Source organism: Leptonotus elevatus, chromosome 1 (genome assembly GCF_054856555.1).
Source record: "Leptonotus elevatus isolate MCC_2025b chromosome 1, RoL_Lele_1.0, whole genome shotgun sequence".
Taxonomy (NCBI): domain Eukaryota; kingdom Metazoa; phylum Chordata; class Actinopteri; order Syngnathiformes; family Syngnathidae; genus Leptonotus; species Leptonotus elevatus.
This window is the reverse complement of record NC_141239.1, coordinates 6,490,748-6,514,334: the sequence shown is the minus strand read 5'-3', so window position 1 is coordinate 6,514,334 and position 23,587 is coordinate 6,490,748. Positions and strand designations below refer to the sequence as shown.

Below are 23,587 nucleotides of genomic sequence, written 5' to 3'. Positions count from 1 at the left end.
AAAACTCAAAGTTGAGATCTCATGAGTAATTTTTTGCCAGCTTTTATTATTCAGAATTCTGAAGTCACTTTAGAACCTTGCATCTGGTCTAGAAGTGTGCCCTCTCTTTCCGCTCTGCCTCACTTATACAAAAAACAATTTACTCCCCCCTGTCATCTTGTCCTGTCAGCAGAGTGAAATACACAACTTGATAATCTTACTTCAGTTCCTATCTTAGTCCACTCCAGATGTGGGTAAACACTTGGCCCCCGGCGCCTCCTCGCACCAGGGATTTTTATGGACAGACCTTTGCTTGCACTTTCAAACATCCTTTCATTTTAGATTGAATCAGAAACCTTACTTCTCTTACTTACTTCCCCAGGGAAGAGAACAAAGACTATAGATTGACTAACATATGAATTAACTGTTGTCTTATTATTACACATCTCTAACTAATATCAAAAACAATTAAAAAGTAAAAATTAGAGCATTACTGCCATCTGCTGTAGTGGATGTGCAATTACATGTTATTTTAGTCAGACAAAAAAAAGAAGAAGCCGCACCCGCTTAGGCTGGCCCACGCCATTATTTGAGAAGGACTGAGCTATAACATATTTATAACTTATTTATAGGTGACAGTTGGCCTCAGGAAAGGATTAATTCAAAGTGCAGATAGATATACTTTTATTATTGTCATAGATTTATGCGAGCATGCATTTAAGTCCTCCATATGCGCATGGCAAGCACACACCATTCTTGATAAACTGGAACAGTGGGCTTCTCCTCTGTTGCACATGGAGAAGTTAGAACTCTGTCAGACTGGCAGGGGCTGCTCTTGTATTGACGTTAACTTGGCAATCGGTGCAGACATTGCCAGTTATGTTAAGGAGGAACTGTGAGAGAGGAAACATTCATAATGAGAGCTGGAATGTGGACTCCTGTACTGCACGTGTTACGTAATGCATGCACTTACTTGTTGTAAGATCTCGGTCACGTTAACTCCCAAGGCATGGATAACCCGAGCTTTTATATGTGCGTACACTGTTGGCAATTAGGAAGAAAAGAAATTATGAAGTGACTCAAACTAAATATTTTTCTCTGCTCTTGCTACTTGCTTGTGCCCAGAACAGAATTGTGGTTACAGTCAATAGATGGAAAACTGCTGTTTTTATCTGTGAATGGCAATACCATGTCATCAATCCAATTAAAGTAGCATCTAGACAAATATAACCAGAAAATCGAATAACATCAAAACACTTCTAGGTCTGTGTTTCTTCCTGTTGGGAGAGTTTTCCCAGCATTTTCTCACAGCACAACAGTAATAGCAACCATTTGTAGATGGTGCTTTGCTGCCATCTACTGGCGAATGCACAGCAATGCTAGTTGGTTTTGGTGCTTCCAGTAGTTGCCAGTATAATGAGCATGTGATCATGTGTGTGTGACGAGATACCTCTTCCTTCCTTTCCGATACCTACAAACAAAAGATAAAATTCAATTATTTCATTATATTTTAGTGGCAGTAGTCAAAATAGCTTTTGTTCTTTCCAAGAAAAATTTGCTTGTGACAATTGGTTGAAAACAATTGCTAAGATTCCTGTGGCTATGGTATATGTGTGAAAATAGGAGGTCTGTATTAGTTGGTTGCAGGGAGATGAACTACAAACTACTTTCTCGGCATATGATCCTATACATTTATAGTATCGAAATTGGAGAACATTTTAGACAGTACGTATTAAAAACAGAATGATTTATGATGTTTTAAATTTGTTAAACATAAACAAGAGGACATCAGACATTTTACAACTTTCCTTAAATACATGTATACATTATATGCTTGATGTTCTTTACAGGAGGAAACTTGTATCTTTTTTTAAATTAAAGAATTATAACTGTAATTCAACAAAAGATGCCTCTGCTAAATCTAATATGGGGTCTAAGGAACTCAGCGATAAAAGAAAAAGGCGGTCTTCAAGGCAGCACATACAGAGTCCTCTTGTTAAAAAAAATAATGCATTTTTTTATTTAAAATGCCCTTTACTTCTCAAGATCTCAAATAGTGATGACTACGCCAACCACCCCCTCACTCCTGCCCCCCGGCCCTATACTAAGAGCCTACACGCTGTATAAATCTAATCTGTACGTATACATACAGTTTATACAGTAGTTTGCTCGCGAGATAAGAGGAGTAAGATGTCCGCCCTGTGGCTTCAACGGCTTGCACGGGCGTGTATGGACCATCGGCAATCTAGTCATATATACAGATCAGTGGTTTAGACTAGTTGAGCATCATAGAAAATTCTATTGCAGTGGTGGGAAAACCTTTTCCCCGGGGGCCGGTGTCCTGCAGGTTTTGAATGTTTCCCTTCTCCAACACACCTGATTCATATGATCAGCTCATTAGCAAGCTCTGGATAAACTTGATAACGATCCTGTTCAGCAGCTGTGTTGAAGGAGGGAAACCTCTAAAACGTGCAGGACTCCGGCCCTCGAGGACTGGAATTGCCCACCCTTATTGTATTGTAAAGAAAATATTTGGGTTGACTTCTCCTTTAAGCATTTGTTTATTGAGTGAGTGTTGGAACGCGGCCAGCAGTGGCCGGAAACGGCGCTAATGTGTAAAACCCAGAAGTCGGAAGTCCGTGGCAGTAGTGCACATATATTTGTATACTGGTGCAAGGGACGAGCGGCGAATCGTGTCTGCTTGTGAAATCACTCTCTTCTATGTTCAACCTTAATTAGAAAACTCAATGATACAGGGTATTCTCTATGTGAATAGTTGCTATAGGTTTCAAGGATACTGGATACTGAAATGTGACAATTTCCATCAAATTTGACGTTGTGCAGATGTCCACAGCTAAAACTGATCCTTGAATTTTATCCACTACTCAAAAAAACACTTCTTTAATTAGCTCACAGTTTCAACCAAAAAAATCTAAACATAAGCCTATAGTGGATGGAATTCCTAGGTGTGGTCCGAGTGAGCTCCTTAAAGAGAAAGTCAACTCCTCCCTGAAAAATTCTTGACAATAATATGTTGAATTATGTTCCATGCCCACAAATCTAAATATGGTATTCTGGTTAATATTGCATTTGTGGAATATGAGTTAAGCAGCAAAATCTAGGAGATGAATAAAAACTTTATTCATAAAAACTTATTTTGCTTCATAACTCATATTCCACATATGTAATATTAATCAGAATGTCATGTTTAGATGAGTGAGGTCTCATATGACATTATTGTCAAGAAATGCATATGGTTGAGTTACCCTTTAAAGTTACTGTGATGTTTCATACTTGCCTTCAAAAACTTGACTTAAATAGTGCAAATTTAACATTATTCATGAGAAGAGCAGTGGAGAACGTTGAATACGTAGACATGTATATTAGACAGCAATTGTTTTCTAGAGAATTTAGCTGTTTTTGAGTGTAAAACGATTGCTCCGTTTTCAAGCATAAAATGTAATGAAATTAAAGAACGAGGCATCCCATTTTCACCCATTGCCACATCCAATATGGCGACGGCATCAACATACAGTACGACTTGGCGCTCAAGGCTGCATCTATTTGTCTGGACTCCCACCTGCCACCGCCTCCACCATGTCACAGACGTTCCCGATGAGAGAGTCCTCAATGCCGCTTATCACGTCGAAGTCGACCACGTTAAAGACGTGCGTTTCGGCGGGCGGTGACGCAATGACCCTCAGCTCGTTCTCGTTTGCATTACTCACACCTGCCCAATAAGAAACAAAAATCAACGCAACCTAGCGGGAAATCAACGCAACCTAGCGGGAAACCTCTTTGCCCGTTAACTGCAGAAACGTACCGACTGCGAATACTTGGATCCCGGCGTCTCTCAGGGCCTGCGCTGGTGCACTCACGTTGGTGTTCGATCCCCCGTCTGTGATGAGGATGACAACCTTGGGAACATTGGATCTGGATCCAAATTCTGCTCTGAAGCTGTTCTCCAGGACAAAGGTCAGCGCCAAACCTGTGTGGAGGTCACGAGGGTTTATCAAGGACACCTTACAATCATCTTGACAGCTACGAAATTGCTAGCATGTGATGCTACGTTAGTGGAGCTGGCACGTACCTGTGTCTGTGCCTCCGCGTGCATACGTCAGGTCCCTGATGGCGTCCACGACGGCCGCTTTGGTCATGTGACTGTTCAGGTCGAACTCCACCCTTGGCAGGGTGCTGAACTGCACCAAGCCTAGGAACATGTAGTTCGTCACACGCACGTCACATGGACAACGCCGGCTATGACGTTAAAGGCACAAGCGAGCGAGCAAGTGAGCTCACCGACGCGTATGTGGTCCACGTCCACCATGAAGCCCTGCACCAGGTTCTCCAGGAAGATTCTGATCTGGTTGAAGTTGCTGTTGCCGATGCTCCTCGAGCCATCCACCAGGAACACCATGTCTGCGGCAGTCGTCGTGTCACATGTGACATTTTCCTCATCTGAGCACGCCCGCACATGCAACACACAAGTGCTCACGTTTTCCAATGCGGAATTGGTTGCTCCAGATAGTAGATTTCCAGTCAATACATTTAGCTAATTCGCAAAATGACACAATTTAGTTGCAAACTGTCACAAGAGCTGTTTTTCCATCGTTTTTGTCTTTGAATGTTCATTGTAAATTGTGAAATTCTGCTATGGGACATTTTTGGTCATGCCATTCATTGGAGGAGAATATTGGCACGTCTCCGTTTGTGTTGAGCGTAATATCGGTGCTGTTGGACCTTGCAATGTGACAGGTGGAGGAGCTGCGACGCGGGGATCATCGTCAACATAGAGCCAGAAAAGACGTGTAGAGGAAGGAGAGCTAAATGTTTTGGTGTACAATGTGCAAAGTGTAGGTGTGGGAGGTTACTTGTGTTGACGGTAGGGGTGGGAACCTCTGGGTACCTCACGATACGATATGCGATACAAGGCTCACGATATGACGATACCGCGATTATCGATATAGTGGTCAGGTCATAAATCCATGATAATCTACGATTAAACTTTTTTTGTTTTTTCAATGAGAAAATTGTTTATTTTTGTACCATCAGAGAAACCAAATATTAAAACTGGTGTCTTCTTCACAGTGAGTACTATAGTGTATTTTTTTTTGTTTAAACAAATACAAATGTTTGCTTAACAGAAACCACTTTCTGTGAACAAATTTGTGTCTTTTTTTTTTAAACACTATTGTCATGCAACATGTCAGTCAGTTACATAGTGGATTGTTTCATTTTATAAACATTAAAAACATATAACATTGCAAAAAAAACAAAAAAAACTTGAATATTACATTTAATTAAATCAATATTAACATTCCTCAGAAATAGTGTGCTTCAAAAAGTCGAACCATAAAATTTGTTTTAAACTGTTACGTATGCAAAACTGAGTTGCTGGATAGCTAATAAATGTTACACAAGTAAATGCTCATGAGTCTTCTTCGCCTGAAGACTTGCATATATTTCCACGCCACTCTTATGAGGCGCTCCCCCTAGTGGCCTGCCAAGTAATTGCTCAATAAGTAATGAACAATGGAGCCGTTATAGTGGCTGTATATTAACTACAAATATCGCGATACTTGTGTAGGTATATCGATAATCTATCGGGAAACAAAGTATCCAGATTTATCGCAATATCAATATATCATCACACTCCTAGACTTGACGGCAGCTGAAAAGTAAATAAAAGAGAAAAACCATGTTATTTATTCTATTTTTATTCATGATTATTATTACCTTGGGACTTTGGCATTTATTGAAAATTTAAAAAAAAAGTTCAAACAACTGTGGCTATGGGATTGTTCTGGTGTACAATGTGTGAAGTGCAGGTGTGGGAGGTTACCTGATCCATTGGACTGGGCTGACAGATTCACTAAATAAAAAGAAAAGTTGGGGGTGGGGGGGACATATTATTACTGATTAACTTGGCTTCTTGTAAATATTGTTTGAAGATATTTGGGTGGTTACATCGTCCCATTTATTCTGGTGTACAATGTGTGAAGGACAAGTGTGGGAGGTTACCTGTTGTCATCTCGGACTGGACTGGCAGATTTACAAAATAAAAAGAAAAAACATGTTATTACTTATTAACTTGGCTTTTTGTAAATATTGTTTGAATATATTTGGGTGGTTCCATCTTCCCGACTGTTATGGTGTATAATGTGTGAAGTACAGGTGTGGGAGGTATTTGATTTATGAATGCTTTTGACATTCGGTGAAACAAAGTTTAATAAAGTGTTATAGCAGAGCTTAACATTTGTTACATAACCCTGAATAACTCTGAAACATTGAAAGTCTGAGTTGAATACTGGTATACAACGTGTGCAGTATGTTGTAGGTTTATGAGTTTACCAAGCTAAATAACAAAATAAAATAAAGCAACTAATTATTTAAGTATTCAGTGCAGAAATTAATATACTTTTCACAGTTTTGACTTTGCATTAAAATATATTTTCCTAATTTTGTCTTGACTTTAGTTTTCATTTTTCTGAAACATAAATACTTGAAATACACTGAAATAATCTTCAGATTCTCAGTGACGCTGTAAATGCATAGATTACATGGATGTGGCAGTGGATGTTACCTGGTGCATCTGTGGTGTCTTGCGCTGGAAAAAATGAAAGAGAAAAGTATTAATTTATCTTATGTGTTTTTACAGGATGACCCAAAAAATCAGATCACAACCATTAATAGGCAGCATTTATTCATGCCCCCCCCCCCCCCCCCCCCCCCCCAATTAGGAGCGACTGCAGCAATAACTAGTTAATGTCAGAAGGATGGGGTTTGGTGGAGGACCCAAATGCAGGGAGCAAAAGCAGCCAGGCAGAGATGCAGTTAAAAAAGGGGATTTTATTAAGAAAAAGGCAAACAAGGTACTTGGCGAAAATAACAAAATCAACAATATCCAAAAACACCAGTCAAAGCAACAAACCAAACAGGAACGATGACTACAGGACATGGCATGGTTGTGACAGCGACAATGACTCAACAAAGACTGAACAAAACCAGGGAACTAAATACAAGCCAACTGACGAGACGAGAGACACCTGGACAAGACACAAGTGGCTGAGGGCATGGATTGATTGACACCGGGATGACAAGCACAGGAGGACATGAGACATTGACAAAGGGAGATACACTAGGAAAACATGACCAATAAAACAAACCAAAACACAGACCATGACAGTTAATTGCAGAGGTGTGGACTCGAGTCATGTGACTTGGACTTGAGTCATGAATTTGACGACTTGAGACTCAACTTGACAAAATGTTCAAAGACTTGCAACCAGACTTTGACTTTACCAACAATGACTTGTGACTTCACATGGACTTGAGCCCTATGACTTGAAAAGACTTGCTTCCTCCACAAAAACAAAAAGATGAATATGTATGTTAACGATTATATTCCGTCTCGGTGTGTGTACGTGTGCGAGCTGGGCTGGCACATCGCCGTCATTCAGACATGTCAGGGAAGCCGCAAACACATGCCGCCTACACTAAGGTAAACTTCAAAATAAGCTGACCAAATAATACATTGACACCAATGCAATAGCCTTGGTGGATTTTACTTTGAAATCTGCCTGCATGGTGGCGTGAACGCTGGCTTAACTTCCCTTTGACATTTTGGCTTGCATTATAAACGTTTTTATTGAAAATACATATTTTCTACCACCATTATCATAATGCCACACAAAAGTATACTAAAAAGCAAAATTAGGACGCAAAGGAACCACAAGTTAATTACGCCGTCATTGTATGATACGGTACAAGTCTCCGGTGTTCGTGGCTAGTAGCTAGCTGTTAGCATCGGGTGACTGGCTGGCAACAGTAGTTTGACAGCTGCTGCTTGGCTCGCTTGTTTTTCTTATTGTGGACCTATGCTAGTTTGTAATCTAATCTCCCTGTTTTAACTAAGGGAATGTGCCTTAAATTGCACTTAGATGTATTTTTCATTATTAAAAATAAATAAATAGAACTTTGCCTCTATTTATAATTATTTTATAAAACACTAGCGTTAAAAAAACAAAACAAAAAACATTCAAAATGTCCAATATGGCCATTTGGATTTTAGGAACACAACTTCAAGTGATTTTTCCATCTCCACCTCGTAGGACCTGTGACTTACAGGTTTCAGCACCTTCGCTTTCCTCCACACTCCTTGTGATTGAAACGGCTGAACTGTCACAGTGTTCCCCTTTTCCAAAACGTCCATATCCATCGCTGTGCGATTGTAATATTTCTCCTGTCTCTGCCTGTTCTTCAACAAGCCTTGTGCATTGCTGGTCACCTCCGGCTCCAGTAATGTGTCCCTGGTAGGAAGAAGGGTCCTCGTTCTCCTACTCAGAAGTCTCTGTGCCGGGCTTGTACCCAAGCCATGGCTTGGAGTGTTCCGGTGGTCCAATATAGCAGAGTAAGCGTCTTGTCCTGCAGCTGCAGCTTTCAACATCAGCTTTTTAGCAGTTTTCACAGCAGACTCTCCCATTGCTTTGGGCATATCACGACGAAGATGTCCTGTGTTCAAACTCCCATCTTTTACTGAACAGCTGAAACTCTTTGGAGGTGTATTGTGGTCCATTATCAGATATGACTACATCCGGTATGCCCTGCCTTGCAAAGTGGGCCTTCAACTTCCTAATTACTGTGCTACTCGTAGTGTCAGGCAAATAATCCACTACCCAAAAGTTGGAATAGTAGTCCACAGTTATTAAGTAGTCCTTGTTGTGAAATGAAAACAGGTCTGTTCCTATTTTGGCCCAGGGCCTGCCTGCAAGTTACATCGTGGGGAACTAGCGTATCTTTTTGCTGCTTGGGGTCCACTGACCGGCAGATGTCAAACTTGGAGATGAAGGTCTTTATGTACTCATTTATTCCCTGCAAGTACACCCACGCCTTTGCCCTCCAAAGACAACTTTCAACTCCTAGATGAGAAGAGTGTACACTGTTTGTATTGTCTGCCGTGAGCGACTGTGGTATCACTGCTCTCTCTCCTCTGAACACTATACCATCTTGGTAGCTAAGTTCCTCTTGAAATGAGTAATAGTGTTGAATATTTATTGGAATGTCTTTTTTGCTTTGTGGCCACCCAAATAGAATCATCCCTATCACTTGCTGCAGCTTCCCATCCTCTGTCGTAGCCTCCCTAATGGAGCTCAGCCTCTCAGCTGAAATAGGTAAATAGTGCACCATATTCACAGACTCTATCACAGTCTCTATGTGCACTTTAGTGTCCTTCGGTAGATATGCCCTGCTCAGTGTGTCTGCCAGCAACATATCTCGGCCTGGTAAATAGGTCACCTTCATGTCATATTTCTGTAATCTGAGTAACATCCTCTGTAGCCTCTTTGGGGCACTCAGAAGTGGCTTCTTGTGTATATTTTCTAGTGGTTTGTAGTCGCTCTGTACATTTACCTGCTTGCCATATGTGTATTGGTGAACTTTCTTCATCACAAACACAATAGCTCTAGTAGCCTCTTTCTGTCTGTGTAAGTGCCCTGCTCCCATATGCTACAGGCCTACCTCGCTGTGTAAGAGCAGCACCCAAACCCGTTTCCAAGGCATCACATTGTAGTACTGGTTGTAGTACTTCAAAACCGGTGTAATAGCAATCATGTCCTTTATTCTGTTGAACACTTCTTCCTATATCTCAGTCTATTCCCACACATTCTCCTTGTGTGTAAGTTGTCTCGAAATTTCAGTCATCAGACAGGTGGTCATAAAACTTCGACAGGTAGTTTATCATGCCAATCAGTCTCTGTACTGCTTTAACATCTGTTGGTCTTGGCATCGCTCGGATTGCATGCACCTTCTCTGTGTTCGAAAGGAAAAAATTAATAAAACAAAACAAACAAAAATATATTATGAATCAACTGAAACAGTTATTTGGAAAATTCTGACTCCTTTGGCTGGATGCAGTTGAGTACTTAGTGTTTGAGCTTCCCATGTACAATAGATCATTTTCTGGTGTACAATGTGCTAACGACTTAGGTTATGAGATAATGACAACGGTTGTGAGGTAGATATTAGTTAGTGGCAGCCAGATGAACTGCTAATAATCCATCTACTGTAGTAATAACGTAGCCAACCGGCTTCATCTAAGACTTTGAGAGAGACAATAACTGAAGTATTTTGGCTGGGGACAGTGTGCACTTGAGGGTTTGAGCTTCCCTTGTAGATAGCAGTTGTGGTGTACAATGTGCGAAGTGTAGGTTTGGTGGCTTACATGCATCTGAAAAGTAAATAAAAGAGAAAAACATGTTATTTATTCCATTATACTTGAGGAATATACAGTATTACCTTGTCTATACACGAGTATTTGGAGGTAAAAAAACGACTTATCACCTGTTCACCGTAGTTATAACGTATAGCTAGCCTAGACTCCAATTAATGGTTAGACTACATCAGATTTCACATTAGACCTTTAGGCATTCGCAAACAACTTATTACTGGAGGCAAATGGGCACTTGTGTATTTAGCTTCCCTTGCAAATCATTATTCTGGTGCGCAATGTGCAAAGAGGTGTGGGAGGTTACCTGGGGCCTCAGTAGCTGAAAAGTAAATAAAAGAGAAAAACATGTTATTTATTTCATTATACTAAAGGAATGTACAGCATTACTTTGTTTATCTATACATTAGGTGAAAACAAGTGAAAATGTCTTTGGTTATAAGATAATGACAAAGGTTATGAGGTGGATATTGGCTGTTTTTGTTTAATAAATATCTGCCTTGGCCTCAAACTCCTATCTCTGCGTCTGAGTCCTAAATCTGCCACGTCGTGTCATGAACTGCGAGTAATGCATCTACTGTAGTAATAACGTAACTAGGCTTAAACTATTAGTAAATTATGCAACAGCTACAACAGGCTTCATCTAAGACATTGAGAGAGACAATAATTGAAGTGTTTTGGCTGGGGACAGTGTGCACTTGAGGGTTTGAGCTTCCCTTGTAGATATTGTTCTAGTGTAGAATGTGCAAAGTTTAAGTAACGTAAAATGTATTAAATTTTAGTTTATGAATGTACAGTGTTTCCTAATCTATACATTGGGTTTTTGGTGAGAAAAAAAGTGAAACCAACTGTATCTATGGGATAATGGTAAACATGAAGTGGATATTAGCTGGTGGCGAGGATGGATGAACTGCTAACAATGCATCCTTAAACTGTAGTTTTAATGTAACTAGGCTGAAATTATTGGTAAGATATGCAGCAGCTACAACCGGTTTCATCTAAGACCTAGCCATTCACTAAAGACTTTTGGCTGAATGCATTTGGACAGTTGTGTGTTTGAACTTCCATTGTCTGTGTTTTTTATGGTGTACAATGTGCAAAGTATAGATGTGGAAGGTTACCGATCCGAAAAGTAAATAAAAGAGAAAAACATGTTAAATAGCCCAGTTTTATTTTTGTACAGTAGAGATGGGATGAGAATTCGTAATACGAGATCTTGCGGGATTAGAATGACACGAGATTTATCATCCTGCAAAGCATGAGATGTATTTTTTTCCGAGGCATAAATCTGCTTATTTGTGACGAAAGTGTGCTCATTGGTTAAGAAAAAAATTACATAAATAAAAATTTAGATATTCATATATTCAAATTCTACACTTATTTTCCTTTAAAATGATTTAAATACATGGGTGTACCTAAAAAATATACAAAGTTACACCAATTTTAATGTTGGCACGATGAAATTTGTTTAAAAAAAATTGAATAATCGATATTGAATCGATTTTCCTTTTTGAGCCTGATATCGATTCGAACTGAACTCCTGTGAATCGAAATCAAATCGATTGAGGAAATTAGAATCGATACCCAGCCCTATTAGGAAATTAGAATCGATACCCAGCCCTATTACATTATGTACAATATATACATTACATACAATACATTATTACATTAGCCTACATTATTACATACAATGTATTTACCAACTTTTATACTAGAGTCTGTGTCACTCTGCTCTGGTGGAAACTGCTCGGCTTCTCGCTTGAGTTTCACCCTCGTCAATGTGAAATGCTTTAGCTCATGAATCCATTCATTTAAATTAAAAGTAGAAATATATTTATTTAAGAAAGAAATCCCAGAATTGGAGATTATCTCTGTTTGGATTACAAACCTTCGCCCCGGACTGATGATGACATTTAGCTGTTCTACTCCAATGTTGGATGCCGTTGTTATGATGTGTGTCTTCTGTTCACTTTCATGCTGAAGGGTCACATTATGGTGTATTTTTGTTTATTTTTTACTTATTATTTGTTAAGTGACGTTAGAGGCGAGGAACTCTTGGTTATTTTGAGGCAGGTTTCCGAGACGGGCTACTAGCTAAAAACACGTTGCCCAAGTCGTTCCAATAATGACTTATTTTCATTAATTTCTATTACAAATTTAACTTTGATGATGCTGGGAAATAATAATAGAGACATTAAGGAAGCTATTTTTTGGAAATTTTCAAAATCGACATTTTTGTCTAAACGATCTTTTTTTTTTTTTTTTTTGCCCCAAACTCAAAACTAATGGCACCGTCATGCGGACCCTTTTTTTTTTTTGGAGCAGGTCACATTTAGCGTACACTGTCAGGAAGACAGTCGCAGCAACTTTTTTATGACGGGAAAACGCGGTGAGAAGGCCATCTTCAAAATAAACCTTACTATACCAATAATATATGGACATCAATGCCTTGCTAGGCTCTTATTTTGAAGGTATTCTCGGCAGCGTGTCACGGCCTATGACGACTTGACTCGTCGTCGCCTTGAACTGGAAAATTTATATTAGCCATCTTTTTGTTACAAATCTCGTCTCATTCTCGTGGACTCATTCTTGTGAGACATCTGGTCTCGTGGGATTTCTGTCTCGTCCCATGCCTAGTGTACAGTATTACGTTATCTATACATTAGGTATTTGGTGAAAGAAAAAGAGAATAATTGTAAAACGTGGTGTATTGGATATCAGCTGGTGGCAGGTGTAGGCTGATGAATATTGCATCCTTATACTGTAGTTATAATGTAGCTTGGCTCAAATTATTGGTTAGGCATTATGCAGCAACCAGTTTATGTCTTGCCATGTCAAGCCACACTCTGGGTCTGGACTTTGTTCTGTTTTGTTCTTTTTGACCTGTGCCTAGTTTGCCTCCTTGTTTTTGCTCGATTAAAATAAACCTTTTTTTGGAGCTCGCCTGTGCCTCCTCATCTCTGCTGCCCTGCGTTTGAGTCCTCAAACACCACCCCCGTGACAAGATGATTGTCATCCATATTTGTTTTCATCAGAGCACACTGCGTGTGTTGGTGTGTGCGCTTTCCAAAGTGTCCCGAAGATGACTGATACCGTGCTTCTTAGTTCCGTATTATTTTCAACGTTCTGTACTACCTTAATTACATATTTTAATAATGGAAATTTGGACGTTTGTGGATCAATTCAGATTTGTCCCCGTCTGAATCAGAAAGAATCTGAAATTTTCCCACCCCTAGTGTTAACGTCATGACGGCTTTTGACATTTGGTGAATCAAAGGTTAATATTAACTCTGAAACCCTGACAATTTGAGTTGAATACACTGGTGTACAACATGTGAAGTATGTTGAAGGTGTATGAGTTAAAATAAATGAAACATTTCAAAAGAAAATAAAGCAAGTAACTATTCATGTATTCAGCGTAAAAATTAATGTACTTTTAAAAATAATTCCATTCCCTGTATTTGTTTGTTTTCATGTGCTAGTAGCCATTTTTATCAGAATAATAAGAAATACACTGCAATGTAAAAAGTCTTGACTATATACAGTTTTCATTTTCTGAAGGACATATACTCTAAATACACTGGATTCTCAGTGACCCTATAAAATGCATAGAGTACATGGATGTTGCAGTGGATGTTACCTGGTGATGGAGCTTGCTCTTCATTGGTAACTTGCGCTGGAAAAAATGAAAGAGAAAAGTACGTGAATTACTGTATGACTTGCGCAAATACAATAGTTGGTGTCTTTTGATGCTGTCGAGCAGAATCCTCCATCACCACACAAGGAAAAACAAACAAACAAAAAACAAACATGTTTATTGAGCCATTAACATTCAATTGGTCAAAGATAGCACGCCAATTTCAAACACTTTATATTGGTCATCAATTTGTAAAAACAAAGCAACAGACCCATGTGACTGACCGATAGCATTGATTTAGAAAAGAACAAATATACCAAATTTGGAAATAGGAGATTTCGCCCCAACCCCAGCTATTTTCACACACACGCACGCATACGTTTGTTTTACTATCTTTGTGGGGCCATCACATTGACATAATGCATTTCCTAGTCCCTTCTCCTAACCCCAACCTTCAAAAATGATTGCCTAACCCTATTCCTTACCCCAGGGGTGCTCAAGTTCGGTCCTTGAGAGCCCCTATCCAGCCTGTTTTCCATGTTTCTCTCCACTAACACATCTCGAGGACCGAACTTGAGCACCCCTGCCTTACCCTAACCTCAACCATAACCCATTTCAAACCTAAACTCTAAAACCAAGTCTTGACCCTCAAAAAGAGGTCTAAACTTGTGGGGCCCAGCAAAATGGCCCCACAACTCTGTGAAATCCCCAAATGTTGGCCCCACTATGCAACAAAAACAAGACCAGAACAAGACAAGCCAGTCTACGAAAATAGAGCACATCATCTTTTTTACCTCCCAGATACAACACATCTTCTAGATTCTAGAAGATGGGTTACAGCCGCTAATCTTGCACTGAAGGCTGAATTCTTTTCTAACCGGCTGTTAACTTGCTGTTATAGTTAACACACCTCGGGACCACCGCTAACTTTTTAACAGTAGTTAACTGTGTTCGTGCCTTATGCTGCCTTCATGATGCCCCTTGAGTGCAAGAAAAAGAGAGTCTATCGAGGGCTTGACTTTGACATTGGTGATAATTCTGATGAAGAGTTACATGCACGCTACCTATTAGCAGTAATACAATGCAAAGTCTCATGCTGAGTCAAAAGATAAAGAATAAAAATGTGTTTTTTAAGATGAGTTCTAAAGATGGACAGAGACATTTAGTGGGAGGTGATTCCAAAGAGAGGTTACCTGTAATGTTTCTTGTTTGCTTTCACGTCAATAATCAAACAGACAACAACACTGTGAATAGTGGCTAATTATTTACGTTAAATTAATTATTTTATCCGTCCATCCATCCATCTTCTACCGCCTATCCGAGGTCGGGTCGTGGGGGTAGCAGCTTTAGGAGGGATGCCCAGACTTCCCTCTCCCCAGCCACTTCAACCAGCTCCTCCGGCGGGATCCCAAGGCGTTCCCGGGCCAGCCAAGGGACATAGTCTCTCCAGCGCGTCCTGGGTCGTCCCCGGTGCCTCCCGCCGGTGGGACATGCCCGGAACACCTCTCCAGGGATGGCGTCCAGGAGGCATCCGAAACAGATGCCCGAGCCACCTCAGCTGGCTCCTCTCAATGCAGAGGAGAAGCGGCTCGACCCTGAGTCCCTCCCGGATGACCGAGCTTCTCACCCTATCTCTAAGGGAGAGCCCGGACACCTTGCGGAGGAAACAAATTTCGGCCGCTTGTATCCAGGTTCTTGTTCTTTTGGTGACCCACAGCTGGTGACCATAGGTGAGGGTAGGAACGTAGATCGATTGGTAAATTGAGAGCTTCGCCTTACGGCTCAGCTCTTTCTTAACCACGACGGACCAATACAGAAAAATCTAATCTTTTTTTTTTTCTTTTTTGTGTGTGTGTGTGTGTGTGTGTGGGGGGGGGGGTCCTTGAATGTGGACCTCTTAAAACTTCACTGTTGGGTTTGTAAGGTCATGTTACTTTTAAACATGTCTCTTGTTTTCAGATACAACTAAGACATAAAAAAGTGTATGGTAATCTATCTTTTATTCACTTTTTTTCCAAAAAATAATCGATAGGAGAATCGAATCATAAAAATCTTATCAATTCCCATCCCTACTGTGTGTGGGCTTAGCTTTTTACACCACAGACACACCGTAGAACTGGTGAGACAAACAAATGGTGTACAATGAAATAAACTTAGCTTTACAAAATATACATAAACATAAAATACAAACAAAACATATACATACCAGTTTGACCTGATAATGAACAAACAGGGGTAGTTACTTGACTTAATTAGCTTTACTTTAGTATCTGCAACTTGCGTGAGGTCGAGCGTTCTGCGAGCTGCATCGGACGACTGCTTTGCTATGCTAGCGGATAACAGGAAGTGACCTAATCATGCTATAAAAGTTAAACATGTAAATTTTACCCTTTTAATTTAACTTTCAACTAGTTATTATTAACAATGTAGCCCTACAAATTACACAAAGATAATAGGAAAATAAAAACAATGCACATAAAAAATAAGTTGCGCACCATATTAAACGTTCAATTAGAATAAGTGAAACAACAGCTTCTCCTACTGGTGAAACACAGAATTACAGGTAGACGTCAACTGTGACACCTTACAGTTGCCACGCAGCTACATTAAAACCGCCCCTAATCCTTCCACAGCCCTGTCATCCCTCACATCTTGTCTTAAGGAAATCAAGGCTTGGATGAACAATAACTTCCTTCAATTGAATAGCAATAAAACGGAAGCACTCCTCATTGGTACATCTCATCAGATACTTTCCTCAGCCCCCCCGAGCTTTTTGTGTAGCCGCACCGCGTCTCTGGAACAGGCTCCCAACTCAGTTGAGGGCCACCTAGAGCCTGGACTCTTTTAGGCCTGAAAACCTTTTTATTTAAAGACCTAAGGCCTATGACATTTAATTATGAACATGATTTCTCTCTCTCTCTCTCTCTCTCTCTCTCTGTAGCACTTTGAGATCATGTTGATAAAAACTGCATTACAAATTGAATTTATTATTATTATTATTATTATTATTATTATTATTATTATTATTATTATTGTTATTGTTATTGTTATTATTATTAGCCCTGCGATGGTCTGGCAACCAGTTCAGGGTGTAACCCGCCTACTACCCAAAGCCAGCTGGGATAGACTCCAGCACCCCCCGCGGTCCTTGGGAGGATAAGCAGTTAAGAAAATGGATGGATGGATGAATTATTCTTTTTATTATTATTATTATTATTGTGTTTGGGGGCGGGACGAAAACAAGAAGCGCCGAAGCCGTGGGAAACAAATTAGCCTAATCACAGTTTCCTTGTTGAATGAAGAACAGCGAGAGGCGCTTTTTATCTGGTATAGATGTCCGTGCTTTTTTTTTTTTTCAACCTACAATGATAAGATTTTCATCCATTGCTCAATCCGCTTGAAACTGAATGTGCCGCCTTTCCCGAGAAGATCACGTTGGAGTGATCCCAGATTGATATTGTGGAGAACTCCCTTGAGTGAATCAGGAAGGCCTCATTTGTGCTTCGTTTAACAAATATTTTAATAACTTTTTTTAGGCATATCTTTTAAATGTACCGCTGCATTGCCAACCCTGCTAAATGCAAAAAGGGGAAGGAAGTACTGCTTGTTTTTTTTACATCGGTATTACACAAAGTGTTAGGGTTAAATATGAATTAGACCTGCAACTTAGAATGATTCAAGCCTTTAAATAAGAAATGTAACAAGAACTCACCATTAATCAGAGGTATAGACACCAACAGAAAGAAACACCAAACAAACTGATCCATCACTGAGTGTAGCCTCTCGCAACGTCTCACAACAAGGACACCTTCTAAAATGTCTGTGATTTTTTTGTTCCTTGTTCTCTACTTCATTGGTAGGAATGTTGTCTGGTTACCCACGGGGGGAAGTCAGCTTCATGTCGATACTTAGTCGTTAATGATCCAGGTAAGACAATTGCAAACATTCTCATTTGTGACACCGACCTTTCTGGTTTTCAAATCAGGGCTTGTATTTACTAACAAAACACAAGTACAGCATGTTTTCCAGCAAAAGTCAACCTACAAACTGCAATAAAACATAGAACAGACACTGGCCCATTGCTAAACCGCAATTCTGTGGTCCAAAATCTATTTACTATGAGGTCATATGCACATTTAAAGGTCGTTGATATAAATGAGCTATGTGATAAATGGTGTACTTTAATTCCAATTTGATATGTGATGTTTAAATGTATATAGAAAAGAGATACAACATTTTGACAGTTGAGTTGAATGAATTCAGGCAATGTAAAAATAAACGTGATGTTAACTGTATACAAAGATGTGATTGACTATTCAGGTTTTGCTTAGTCTGCAGAAAATGAGCAGACTGTTAGGACCAGTTTTCTCAATGATGACTTTGTCACACTCCGGCTTGGGGAGTAACGGAATACATGTACTGCCACTACCTAATCAGATTGCATAAAAAAAAACAACTGTATTCCATTACAGTTATAGGAAAAAAACATGCAATCAGATTACAGGTACATTTATTACAAATGGGGATTACTTCGAGGGATTACCATTTCTACATGAGAGAGAGTGCGAAAGAGGGCGAGATAGAGAGAGAGAGAGAGAGAGAGAGAGAGAGAGAGAGAGAGAGAGAGAGAGAGAGAGAGAGAGAGAGAGAGAGAGAGAGAGAGAGAGAGAGAGAGAGAGAGAGCGGAACCGTTGCTACATGTCAGGGAGGTGGGGACGAACGAACTGACGAGTCGTGTCCACCACACGCGGGCAGTTTGAAAAAGCTTCACGGACGGGAGGAGGAAGTGGCGACCGGTATTCTCTGGAATTTACTCGGAGCGAAAGTTCGTGCTGAGAGTCCAGCGGCATGCTACGCGCTGTAGCTTCTTGCTAGCTAGCCCGCTAGCCTACAACCATAATGTGAGTTACACCTTCCAAACAAATCTTCCTCCCACCAATTCACTATTTAAACATCATACACAACATATACACGGCTAAACTTGTGACTGGGATAAAAGTTAATTTTGCAGTTAGTCATCTATCTATCTATCTATCTATCTATCTATCTATCTATCTATCTATCTATCTATCTATCTATCTATCTATCTATCTATCTATCTATCTATCTATCTATCTGTCTCTCTCTCTATCTGTCTGTCTGTCTCTGTCTGTCTGTCTGTCTCTGAGGTGTGGTTGCTTTTAGTGACAGTTCGAAAACAGCAAATGGCCTTAAATCAACTAATCAATCAATCAATCAATCAATAGCCTACATGCTTTTTAATTACACAAGGATTTTTGCTAATTGTAGGCTTCCCGGGTCCCTATCACCCGCAAATAGCAGGGGCACATTGTATAGAATATATATTGTGGTGATATTTATTTTTATTTTGTCTTCATGAGCGTACTCAATATTGGAGTAATCCAAAATTAATCCAGTTATGTTACTTTAATATTATGGTACTTGGATAACATTACTAACTACATTTTTTAGCAGGTAACTTTTAAATATAATGGATTACATTTTAAAAGTAATCCTCCCCACCCTGGATATAAAGTACAGTGGTGCCTTGAGATATGACTTGCCAATGGTGAAGAAAGTGTTATACCAACCTAAGATCTCAACAAGTATTTATTTGTCTATTTTGACATATCCTTTTGAAACTCATCCATCCATCCAGTATGCATGGTAATTTCTTCACAGTATAACATTTTTTTGACATCCTGTTTGCTTGTGTTTTATAAACTGGAAGCCCAAATAATGTATAAATACTTGAAATCACTTAAATTGTGGACAGACAGTTGGCCTCAGGAAAGGATTAATTCAAAGTGCAGATAGATATACTTTTATTATTGTCATAGATTTATGCGAGCATGCATTTAAGTCCTCCATATGCGCATGGCAAGCACACACCATTCTTGATAAACTGGAACAGTGGGCTTCTCCTCTGTTGCACATGGAGAAGTTAGAACTCTGTCAGACTGGCAGGGGCTGCTCTTGTATTGACGTCAACTTGGCAATCGGTGCAGACATTGCCAGTTATGTTAAGGAGGAACTGTGAGAGAGGAAACATTCACAATGAGAGCTGGAATGTGGACTCCTGTACTGCACGTGTTACGTAATGCATGCACTTACTTGTTGTAAGATCTCGGTCACGTTAACTCCCAAGGCATGGATAACCCGAGCTTTTATATGCGCGTACACTGTTGGCAATTAGGAAGAAAAGAAATTATGAAGTGACTCAAACTAAATATTTTTCTCTGCTCTTGCTACTTGCTTGTGCCCAGAACAGAATTGTGGTTACAGTCAATAGATGAAAAACTTCTGTTTTTATCTGTGAATGGCAATACCATGTCATCGATCCAATTAAAGTAGCATCTAGACAAATATAACCAGAAAATCGAATAACATCAAAACACTTCTAGGTCTGTGTTTCTTCCTGTTGGGAGAGTTTTCCCAGCATTTTCTCACAGCACAACAGTAATAGCAACCATTTGTAGATGGTGCTTTGCTGCCATCTACTGGCGAATGCACAGCAATGCTAGTTGGTTTTGGTGCTTCCAGTAGTTGCCAGTATAATGAGCATGTGATCATGTGTGTGTGACGAGATACCTCTTCCTTCCTTTCCAATACCTACAAACAAAAGATAAAATTCAATTATTTCATTATATTTTAGTGGCAGTAGTCAAAATAGCTTTTGTTCTTTCCAAGAAAAATTTGCTTGTGACAATTGGTTGAAAACAATTGCTAAGATTCCTGTGGCTATGGTATATGTGTGAAAATAGGAGGTCTGTATTAGTTGGTTGCAGGGAGATGAACTACAAACTACTTTCTCGGCATATGATCTTATACATTTATAGTATCGAAATTGGAGAACATTTTAGACAGTACGTATTAAAAACAGAATGATTTATGATGTTTTAAATTTGTTAAACATAAACAAGAGGACATCAGACATTTTACAACTTTCCTTAAATACATGTATACATTATATGCTTGATGTTCTTTACAGGAGGAAACTTGTATCTTTTTTTAAATTAAAGAATTATAACTGTAATTCAACAAAAGATGCCTCTGCCAAATCTAATATTGGGGTCTAAGGAACTCAGCGATAAAAGAAAAAGGCGGTCTTCAAGGCAGCACATACAGAGTCCTCTTGTTAAAAAAAATTATGCATTTTTTTATTTAAAATGCCCTTTACTTCTCAAGATCTCAAATAGTGATGACTACGCCAACCACCCCCTCACTCCTGCCCCCCGGCCCTATACTAAGAGCCTACACGCTGTATAAATCTAATCTGTATGTATACATACAGTTTATACAGTAGTTTGCTCGCGAGATAAGAGGAGTAAGATGGACGCCCTGTGGCTTCAACGGCTTGCACGGGCGTGTATGGACCATCGGCAATCTAGTCATATATACAGATCAGTGGTTTAGACTAGTTGAGCATCATAGAAAATTCTATTGCAGTGGTGGGAAAACCTTTTCCCCGGGGGCCGGTGTCCTGCAGGTTTTGAATGTTTCCCTTCTCCAACACACCTGATTCATATGATCAGCTCATTAGCAAGCTCTGGATAAACTTGATAACGATCCTGTTCAGCAGCTGTGTTGAAGGAGGGAAACCTCTAAAACGTGCAGGACTCCGGCCCTCGAGGACTGGAATTGCCCACCCTTATGTATTGTAAAGAAAATATTTGGGTTGACTTCTCCTTTAAGCATTTGTTTATTGAGTGAGTGTTGGAACGCGGCCAGCAGTGGCCGGAAACGGCGCTAATGTGTAAAACCCGGAAGTCGGAAGTCCGTGGCAGTAGTGCACATATATTTGTATACTGGTGCAAGGGACGAGCGGCGAATCGTGTCTGCTTGTGAAATCACTCTCTTCTATGTTCAACCTTAATTAGAAAACTCAATGATACAGGGTATTCTCTATGTGAATAGTTGCTATAGGTTTCAAGGATACTGGATACTGAAATGTGACAATTTCCATCAAATTTGACGTTGTGCAGATGTCCACAGCTAAAACTGATCCTTTAATTTTATCCACTACTCAAAAAAACACTTCTTTAATTAGCTCACAGTTTCAACCAAAAAAATCTAAACATAAGCCTATAGTGGATGGAATTCCTAGGTGTGGTCCGAGTGAGCTCCTTAAAGAGAAAGTCAACTCCTCCCTGAAAATTCTTGACAATAATATGTTGAATTATGTTCCATGCCCACACATCTAAATATGGTATTCTGGTTAATATTGCATTTGTGGAATATGAGTTAAGCAGCAAAATCTTGGAGTTTTCATCAATCTCAGAAGGCGGCCATTTTACCACTTGCTGTTGAGTGAAAATGACATCACAGTTGCTCAAATCTCAGGTAACCATTCACAGCTCAGCTTCAGAAAACAGGTGAGCTGTGATTGGTTGTTGCCTGAGCCCTGAGCAACTGTGATCGTCAGTCAACAGCAAGTGGCAAAATGGCCGCTCCCTGAGATGGATAAAAACAGATGGATTTTGCACATTCCACATATGTAATATTAATCAGAATGTCATGTTTAGACGAGTGAGGTCACTCACATATGACATTATTGTCAAGAAATGCTTATGGTTGAGTTACCCTTTAAAGTTACTGTGATGTTTCATACTTCACTTAACCCTTTGACTGCCAGACGTATTCAGAAAAGGGATGCTGTGACTGCCAGCCGATTTAAGCATTTTGACTGATCTTTCAAGGTCCACAGAAAATTTTCTGTTTGGACTATGGAAACACACATACTACCAAATGAAACAATTATCAATCTGGCTTGTGAGGTTCATTAAAATTAGATATGTGTTCATGTGGAGTATTCCTTGTACTGTATGTACATACCATAATGTTCTCACGTGTCGTTTGTTACAAATTTAATTAAAAACTATGGTGCGTACTATAAGTACAAGCTAAAAAAAAACAATATTTAACTCTTTGACTGCCATAAACGTTATAAAACGTTTAGCATAAACCTAGGGAAGGGCGCCGAGGACGTTAAAAGACGTCCCCTATGTTTTTTGTTTTTTTTTTCAAAAACGGGTGCAGGAAAGCCTTGGGCAGCTGTGCTGAAAGTATCAGGCAGATCTGATTAGTAAAAGACTCATTTTGGCCCCTAGAGGGCAGCGATGACTCTCTTTGCACAAGGTTGGATGGGCCGCCCACCGTGGGCGTCAGTAGAAGACGTGAGGCGGAGCTAGAGTGTTGAGGAGACAATGGCTGGTTCAAGCCATTGTGGCTTGACCAAGCAACCGGTTGCAAGCAACTCACGCTTGAGCATTTTTTTCAAAGACGGAAAGCATCAATCAATACTAAAAAGCGCATTGATGTCGACGATGATGATGACTCCGAGCTTGACGCCAAAGTTGGAAGCCTTGACGCGACTCCTATGACACGTAGTAAGCCTCACCGGCTAAGCGCGGCTAGCGCTGCTAAGGCCGGAAAACGCGCACAATAGCCGGCCGGGTACTTCTACACAATCGGACATTCGATCGGGCGATGGAGAGTTGGCATCGACCAATGCAGATTGATGATGATGATGATGATGACTCCGAGCTTGACGCCAAAGTTGGAAGCTTTGACGCGACTGTTTATGAACACGTAGTAAGCCTCACCGGCTAAGCGCGGCTAGCGCTGCTAAGGCCGGAAAACGCGCACAATAGCCGGCCGGGTACTTCTACACAATCGGACATTCGATCGGGCGATGGAGAGTTGGCATCGACCAATGCAGATTGATGTCGACGATGATGATGACTCCG

At 40.0% G+C, this 23,587-nt stretch overlaps 1 protein-coding gene and 1 long non-coding RNA gene across 5 annotated transcripts in view; one reads left to right on the top strand and one right to left on the bottom strand.

Annotated features, from left to right (window-relative positions):
* The window catches only part of LOC147180503 (uncharacterized), a 48,912-nt gene that overhangs the window by 6,313 nt on the left and 19,012 nt on the right, over window positions 1–23,587 (top strand). The gene's annotated exons all lie outside the window — the stretch shown is intronic.
* Window positions 27–17,696, bottom strand: LOC147180504 (collagen alpha-1(XII) chain-like). Of its 4 annotated transcripts, none has more exons than XM_086081055.1 (13): window positions 17,551–17,693; window positions 13,842–13,877; window positions 10,509–10,523; window positions 6,563–6,586; window positions 6,001–6,021; window positions 5,822–5,851; window positions 4,279–4,437; window positions 4,070–4,189; window positions 3,803–3,967; window positions 3,560–3,709; window positions 1,430–1,450; window positions 953–1,020; window positions 27–872 (listed from the first exon to the last, which is right to left on the bottom strand). In XM_086081055.1, exons 1-13 carry the CDS (start codon window positions 17,603–17,605, stop codon window positions 783–785), a joined length of 954 nt encoding a protein of 317 aa, XP_085937181.1. In that variant the 5' UTR covers window positions 17,606–17,693; the 3' UTR covers window positions 27–782. The 4 variants fall into 4 exon arrangements, with proteins under 4 accessions (XP_085937181.1, XP_085937197.1, XP_085937189.1 ...); XM_086081071.1 differs by lacking the exon at window positions 17,551–17,693 and adding an exon at window positions 16,045–16,145; XM_086081063.1 differs by lacking the exon at window positions 10,509–10,523 and having other exon boundaries at window positions 17,551–17,696.